Here is an 8,451-nt window from a genome sequence, read left to right as displayed (position 1 = left end):
TCCCCGCCGCACAAGCCTGTATCTCCCCGTCTCCCCCGCAGTGGTAGAAGTAGGGGCAGAGGGTGAGAGCCCAGCTGCGGGCAGAGCCCCCAAGGTTTGCCTCCGCCCCGCAGCTGCCCGCAGTGCGGGGAAAACAAGATCGCCACCGAGGCGTACGACGAGCTGCCAGCAATCTTCGAGATCATCTGGTCCAGCCCTTCGTTTTCACGGAGAGGAGCGGGAGACCGAGGCTCCGGAACGGCCACGCGCCTGTCAGCGCAGCACCGGGACCAGAACCCAAGGCCACACCGCCCCGGCCCCTCCCCACCTTCCCAGCCGTTTGGCTACTCTGTCTGTCTTATTTTTAATTTCTCCGAGACCAGCCGGAGCAGGTTTGTTGGCAGCAGCACACCTCCAGCAATCACGCGACCAGCCAATCTCCCGGCGGCGCTCACGGAGTCGGCGCGCTCAGGAAGGCGGGGAGACGGCGGGATCGCGCCGGGGCCACCTTAAGGCCGCGCTCGCCAGCCTCGGCGGGGCGGCTCCCGACGCCGCGACCAATGGATCTCCACCTCTGTTTAAATAGACTTGCAGTGTCAATCATTTTCTTCTTCGTCAGCCTCCCTTCCACCGCCATATTGGGCAACTAAGAAAAGGGGGCTCGTCTTTTCGGGGTGTTATTCTTCCCCTTTCCCTCTCCCCACTTTCTCGCCCCTCCGCGACTCTGACGCCGGAAAGGTTTGGAGAGCCGCTCGGTTCGCGGGGCGCGCGGGCTTGCACCAGCCCGGACTCGGACAGCCTTGGCCACCCCCGCCTCTAGCCTCTCCCCTCCCCTCCCCGCCCTCCCGCTCGCTAGTACACTTGATCCGAGGAGACTTTGGGCTGCCTGGCCTCACCCCCTCCCCAGATCTAGCGCGCTCCTGACGCGCCAGTTACTTGTTGGGGTTTGTTTCTCTTGGCTCCCAGGGCAGTCGCAGGCTTTATAAGTGGAGTGCGGGCTGGGTCGGGGCGTTTTGTTTTGTTCGGTTTTGTTTTCCGAGAGCGCGCGAGAGGCGGTCGTAAAGACCTGGGAGGAAGATGTCAAACGTGCGAGTGTCTAATGCGAGCCCGAGCTTGGAGCGGATGGACGCCAGACAGACGGAGTACCCTAAGCCCTCCGCCTGCAGAAACCTCTTCGGCCCCGTGAATCACGAAGAGTTAACCCGGGACTTGGAGAAACACTGCCGAGACATGGAAGAGGCGAGCCAGCGCAAGTGGAATTTTGATTTTCAGAATCACAGGCCCCTAGAGGGCAAATACGAGTGGCAGGAGGTGGAGAAGGGCAGCTTGCCCGAGTTCTACTACAGACCCCCGCGGCCACCCAAAGGCGCCTGCAAGGTGCCCGCGCAGGAGAGCCACGATGTCCGCGGGAACCGCCAGGCGGGGCCTCTAATTGGGTCTCAGGCAAACTCAGAGGACACACATTTGGTAGACCAAAAAACTGATGCTTCGGACAGCCAAACGGGCTTGGCGGAGCAGTGCTCTGGGATAAGGAAGCGACCTGCAACAGACGGTAATGGTCCTTTCAAAACCATAAAATGTCTGTCTGTCGGGGGCACCGCCTTGTCTGCTTGCGGGGCTTAACCCATCAGTTTTCTTTTCAACGTATTTTGATAGAGCTTCTTGGGCGCGAACTTTCGTAATATAGGTTGCGAGTGCTACCTGACTCCTTGTCTGTCTATGATTTATAAGTCAGAAGCCTGAGATTGTATTATCTGATAATTTTACTAACCAACCACTAACCGAAAACATCGCATATCCTCCCGTCTGGCCAGAGGTTGGTGTGTGACAACGTTGGGATGTTTATCAGTGGCCTCCCTCTGCACTTTGGAGAGAGCGCTTTGGGGCGTAGCAAACACTGTCTGTTATGTGAAAACAACCTCATTTTGTGACCTTAAAGGCCGCTCGGAATGACGGGTCCAATGTGGGTGGACGTGGTGGGTTTTTCATCCCCTGACTATTGAGCCAACTTCTGCCAGCCATTGTTTTTTCTAATAAAGATTGTTTGTGTGTGTTCTTTTTAAAAATTCCCTCTTGTCCTTAGATGCCTCTTCTCAAAACAAAAGAGCCAACAGAACAGAAGAAAATGTTTCAGACGGTTCCCCGAACGCGGGTTCAGTGGAGCAGACGCCCAAGAAGCCGGGCCTCCGAAGACGTCAAACGTAAACTGCTCGGTGGGTTGATTACCAGGAGCAAATAACTGACACCCAGATTGGGCTGCAGGAACTCGTGAGCTTTCAGGCCCTGAGATACCCGCTCTTAATGGTTGCTGGCAGATTAGAGCTTGTTGGTTTTTATTGTGATAATATTTTGTGTAGTCAAAGTAGGAATGGCGAGAGGCTGCGAATCACTGTGGGGGCACTGTATTTCTTCAGAGTTTCCATGTCCTGAGGTCATTTTCCCTTGAAACACGAAATGACTAGAACAAGTATCCCAGGCAAGTACTTGTAACCAGGGCCCTGTGGGTAGGTAGGTAAGTTCCCTGTGAGTCCCACCAAAACATGTTGGGAACAATAGGTTTTCCTCATCTAAACACCACCGGAGGGTATGCCTCAGACCCACTTCATGAGAATTCATTTCCCAGAGGTTCAAGTTGAGTCAGCATATTCTGGGCCATCCACGGAAAAATGGCGAATAAATGATTACATTTAAATTTTGTGAGGAACTTTAGGTACAAATGGCTCATATTTTGTTAAATGGTGAGAAATGCAAAAAAGGGGTATGTTGTGTTCTTTTGTCTTTTCCATTTTCATAGACTGTCACTTTCCTTGTTTTCTGATAAGTTTTGGGGACAGAGAAGGAAGTTGCATATTAAAAAACAAACCAAAATGGAAAGCTCAAACAAACTAACAAAAAAACCCTAAGTTTCCTCAGAAGTTCTGATAACACTGAAGTTGCAAAGCAGAAGTTAAATGAACTATGCCAGAGTCAGCAATCCAGGAACACGTCAGCATGTGTATGCTAATCGTGCTACAACGGGATGATTTGGATATTTGTAGGGGAAATGGATAGTAGATATTAGGGCCTGGTGAGGGTAAGTCTACCCTGTACAAGGCTGTGACCTCTTCCGCCCGTCCCCAGCGTGCTCCTAGCCTAGCATATAAAGAAATCTTAATAGGTGTTGATACTCTTAAAATCCTCATTTAAACATTAAAAAATAAGGAACACAAGGTTTAAGGTGGGATTAAAGTGTGTTTTGTTTTTAAATCATTACATCATACCTATGACTTCTTCACATACATCTGATAGTTTTCAGAATTTATATAAAATAGGACTATAGCATCTCTATATTACAGCTGTATATGAAGTGGGAAAATTGGGTGAAAAATTGTTTTGACACAACCTTACCACCTGCAGCTATTGTTGATTTGTGCCTTGTGGCCTAGCTCATCAGATGGCCTGGTCTCATTCTGACATAGAGAGGCATTTGTTAGTAAATATTGCCAGTTCAGCGAATACGAGAAATAGTAGTTAAGCCCTATGCAGAAGCATTCATGCGTATATTCTGCGTATGACTAAGAAACTAGAACATTTAGAAAAAAAAAGTTAATAGGATTTTCTTTGGAGAACTGTAAGTTATATTTTCCATTGTTTTTCAAATTTAGAAAATTTTGCTACTCTTTAAGTGATACACTTACTTCATTTTCCTTTCTCTGTTATTTTTTCCCTTTCTTTGACCCTGATTCTCTGGGCCAGGATTTCTGAACCTCTACACTTGACATTTTGGGCCAAATAATTTTTTGTTGTGAGGTTGTCCTTTGCATTGCAGTGTTTGGCAGCATCCCTGGCCTCTCCTACATGCACCCCGTTCTCCCAGTGTGATAACCAAAAATGTCTCTAAATGCCCCTTGGGGTACAAAACTGCCCACTGTTGAGAACCAGTGCTGCAGATAAAAATACACAACACAGAGAAGAGTAAAAATCCAGTGAAGGAAACATGGGCAGAAATGACTATAGTCATCAACTTTTAGTACCTACTATCTTTTCCATCACTCAGGTATTTCCCAACGAAGACAGTGACAAAATAATTACTGTACTTTATTGGTAATGTTATTCCAGTGCATTTCTCCTAATTCTTTCCTCTGTTTCTCTTGCAGAATTGAGAGTATGTTTCCTTGTGTATCAGATACCCCAGTGCTTGATGAAGCAAGGAAAATATGAATTAAACATTTTAAATACATATCGCTGACTCCATATCGCTGGACGTCCTGTATAAGCACTGAAAAGGAACAACAAAATAACACTAAAATTTTAGGCTGTTTTAAACAATCTGCCTCTAAAAGCATTGGATGTAGCATTGTGCAATTAGGTGTTTCCTTATTTGCTTCATTGTACTACCTGTGTATATAGTTTTTACCTTTTATGTAGCACATAAACTTTGGGGATGGGAGGGGAGGGTGGGGCTAAGGAATTGGCTTGGGGACATGAAGAGCTTGCCTCGATTTAGAGCAAGGGAGAAAAATATTTGACTTGCATAAAGATAAGCAATTTAGGGAAAGGGTTGGTTTTCTTTAAAGATGTAATGTCCCTTTCAGTGAACACTGATACTTCATTTTAAAAATCATTCCAATTTTAACACTGGCTACAAATAGTCCCTATTTATTTTTACAGGAAGATATTTTTCATTTGGGAGCTCTGATAATTCCATTATGTAACAGCAAGTGGCTTTTTTTTTTTTTTTTAAATAACAACAATAAACTGTCCTTCTCAATGCTCCCCTCTAGGCCCCCTTAAAATTGGAATTTACCAGTTAATTATTCAGCAGTTAGGTAATCACTCCAGATCATTCTGGGCAAAAATTTGGGCAAAAAAATGGGGGGAGTTCTGAATGCTCAGAATTGATCATCTAATTTTTATCAGATTTATTGAGAAAATCTCTGATTTTCTTTTCACTTTGGGCTATACAGTCTGTATAAGGATCTATAACTTCACATAAAAAATAATGAAATAATTTTAAATTTAAAGATTCTTAATTTGTTAATTTGCCCAAAGGAAAGTGGTGTTTTAAGAGGAAAATGTATAGAAAAAAAGTACGGTATAAGTGAAATGGATACTACATCTTTAAACAGTATTTTTACATTGCCTGTGTATTAAACAAAACCATTTGAAGTGTACCTGTGTACATAACTCTGTAAAGACACTGAAAAATTATACTAACTTATTTATGTTAAAAAGAGATTTTTTTTTTAATCTAGAAAATATACAAGCCAAAGTGGCATGTTCTGTGCATTTGTAAATGCTGTATTGGGTAGAATAGATTTTTCCCCCTTCTTCTTTAAATAATATGGCTGAGCTTAAAAGGTTGCATACTGAGCCAAGTATAATTTTTTGTAATGTGTGAAAAAGATCCCAATTATTGTTACATATCAAACAATCAATAAAGAAAACTTCCATAGCTATTATTAATTGAACTGTATGTAATGTGCTTTACTAAGCTTCAGATATTTAACCTGGCATTTTAGCCATATTTACACAAAAACATTGTGAAGTGGTAAATATCTAGATAATTCAGGTCCACAACTCAAGATGTTTCTGTGGGTCTGAATATAGTAGTCACTGTTTTCCACTTAGTTCTGTGTGGGTGGACAAAGCTTTAGAAGTATAAAGTGGAAAAGCCACATTTTCTTACAAATAAGGTTGTCATATCCATTAGTTAAATATTTATGTCTTCTAGGATATGAATGTGTCAGAACCAAAAATACATAAATGTACACTGATCACACATTTGCAGGATTGAAAATGAAAGTAACATTGGTGACTTTCTGAATTTTCTGTTTACACATGCAAAGTGTGAGGAATTGGAGCAACTGTGCAGATCATCTAATCTACACCTCTTGTGCAAAATATTCAGATAGATAGATAGGCTTTTTACAAATTGGTGTGTATTCCACACTAATTTAGATAAAACAGGTATTAAAATTAAACTGGTCATCACACAAAAATTCCTAAATTTCCGAATTTCCTGGTAATAATCACAACCAAAAACTGATTAAGCTAAACACAAAATCTAAGAGTTTTGGGTCCCCATATTCACATAGAGCGAGATGTTTTTTAGTTAAATAAGGGGGGGGGAATAAGATTTAAAAGATTTACTAAAATCCTGTAATTTTACATTCTTTTAAAAAACGTTAACATGTAAAAGCACTTTTTTTTTTCTAGGAACCTGAAAACGGTTAAATCGCAAAAATCTGAATTTGAGTTAAACTATTTCCCTCAAATTGTTGCACCCCAAAGGGGGCTCTAAAAAAGATATTTTCAGCTAATTTTGACCCGAAGTTGCGTCATTTTTTTTTTTTTTTTTTTTTTTTTTTTAAGTAGAGTTGACTGTAACTGCCGGGGAGGGAGAGGTAAAAAGTAGGTCCTTTGCTGACTGGGCTACATTTTCCAAGTAGGTTTTTATTTTAATTAAAGACTGAAAGGTGTTTTTGTGATTATATCAAAAGACGCATACAGAGTGTTTTTCAGGAAGACACTGAGAAAGCAAGAAAAACAAAACGGGGAGGAAGGGGTGGAGGGAGAGTCAGGAAATAATGACATAAAATTAAAGTTTCTCTGAGCAAAAAGGATACTTTAAAAAGTGTCTCTAACAGGGAAAAATTCTCTAAATTGTTGCATGTACCCCAGTTTTCTTTCTTAAATAGGCATCTTTAATATGAATTTTTAGAGACTGCGTTTTAGGAGTGCTGGGCCAGGAAGCAGTGGATGCTCGCCGCGCTAGGCACGTTCACAGGAACGCAGTCCCCAAAGTCACCGAGTCGATACATTATGCTTCTGTGTCAAGTCTCCAAATGCGTCCCTGCGATTCGGAGCGTCCGCTCCCTGGTCCAGGACTGCGTCGCCCGCTGCGAGCGTACCTCTTTGGGGACCCGGCCACCGGCGCCAGCCACGCCCTGCCCCGCTACCCTGGCCACTGCGCCGCGTCGCTTCTCCAAACTACCCCGCGGCCCCGCGGCCCCGCGCCCGCCCGCCGCAGCAGTTGCAGTGACGGGCTGCCTGGCGCTTGGGTACGAAAAGACCAAGTCTGCCTCCAGGTTTGCAACGTGCAGCTCCTGAGGTCCCGCACAGCCCGGGTGCCTGCGCGCAGTACCCGCGCCCGGGGCGCCCGCAGGCCCCGGAGGTCGGCTGCGCCTTCGCCAGCGCAGCAGAGCTGGGTGGTTTCTCAGAAACTTTGCTGCCTCATCATCTCTCCTCTGGGCTAAGAAAGAAGCGAAAGCCCCTCATTTCTCTCCACAAATAGACCCTCCTCATCAGTGCTCTGCCAACTCCAGGGCGGTGAGGGGACAGGAGCGAAAGGGAGAACCTTTCAGAATTCGTGGATCCTCCAAAGCAGCAGCCCGCTCCCACCCCTACCCCGGGCTCCAATGACCCGCAGCCCCGCGCATTTCGAAAGGCTTCCCGGCTTGCCGGCGGCAAGGAGGGCCGTAGTGGCGCGCAGGAGGGCCGAGCGCCACTGCCGCTCGCGGGGGTTGCTTCCTCCCTTCTACCAGCTTTGAGAAGTCCCCCTATCGCATCCCCAGCTGCCCAGCACGGGAGCTGGGCCAGGGAGGCACTAGGAAAATGTGGGTCCAGGGGTTAAGATTGGGGGACGGAGAGGACCCTGGAAATCAACAAAAAGGGAGCAAGGCGGGCGGCCTTTGTGGCCACCGTGCGCCCACCGGCCGGCCGCGCGGAGCGACCTTTCCCGGCAGCCGTGGAACGCTGCCTTCGCCATTTCATCATCTTTAGCGTCGACACTTGTTCATGAGCTTTTTTAGGCTGAAAAGGGTTTTAAAAGCTCGTCTAGGCTCTCCCGATCTGCTTCCCATAATATTAATTTTTAAAAATTTTACCATCTCTTTCACCTGAGCCACACCCTAAGCCCGCTCCCCTCCCTCCCGGGCAAATTGAAGGTAAAAATCCTGAAAGCGAAGACGGGATGGGGTAGGAGGAGGAGGACCCATGGTTGTGCTGGAGCCACCCGGGGAAGAGAACCTCGGGGATCTGGGCTCGCGTGGGGGTGGGGTGGGTGGGGTCAGCCTCAGACCCCGCAGAACCGAAAGTGTCGTGTTTACACGTCAACTCCTCTTTCTCTGTCTCCCCCACCCGCGTACCAAGCTTGTCTCGCGTGGGGACAGAGAAAGCAGGGATCGGAAAGTAAAAGAAATCTCTGCGTGTCGGGCGCGAAACGTCGAGGCGCCTCGAAAGAAACGTGAAGAAAAAGCAGGGGGGAGGCGCGCAGCCAGGCCCGAGCCCGGGGGATTGCATCACTGCAACTCCCCCGCCAGAAAATGGGCTCCAAACTGCGGCCACCATCATGGCGTTAGGGCTGGGCCGCGCTTCCCGCGCGCCTTCCCCGAGCGCTCGGGCCACGGGCACCAAGCCTCCAGCCAGCGTTTTGCAAACATTTCCTCTCCCGCGCGCGCGCGCGCGCCTGGCCCCCCCCAAACCCCTCCT

General features: G+C 46.8%; 1 protein-coding gene across 1 annotated transcript; it reads left to right on the top strand.

Annotated features, from left to right (window-relative positions):
- The first annotated feature begins 578 nt into the window (after positions 1 to 578).
- CDKN1B (cyclin dependent kinase inhibitor 1B) lies at positions 579 to 5,409 on the top strand. Its single transcript, XM_054591413.1, has 3 exons — positions 579 to 1,531; positions 2,063 to 2,192; positions 4,116 to 5,409. The coding sequence occupies exons 1-2, from the start codon at positions 1,057 to 1,059 to the stop codon at positions 2,182 to 2,184; spliced, it is 597 nt and encodes a 198-aa protein (XP_054447388.1). The 5' UTR covers positions 579 to 1,056; the 3' UTR covers positions 2,185 to 2,192; positions 4,116 to 5,409.
- Positions 5,410 to 8,451: the final 3,042 nt, after the last annotated feature.

Source organism: Pteronotus mesoamericanus, unplaced genomic scaffold (genome assembly GCF_021234165.1).
Source record: "Pteronotus mesoamericanus isolate MK-2021 breed Mesoamerican mustached bat unplaced genomic scaffold, CSHL_Meso_final scaffold_21, whole genome shotgun sequence".
NCBI classification, from domain to species: Eukaryota; Metazoa; Chordata; class Mammalia; order Chiroptera; family Mormoopidae; genus Pteronotus; species Pteronotus mesoamericanus.
The sequence above is the reverse complement of the archived record's forward strand: the minus strand, read 5'-3'. Positions and strand labels throughout refer to the sequence as shown.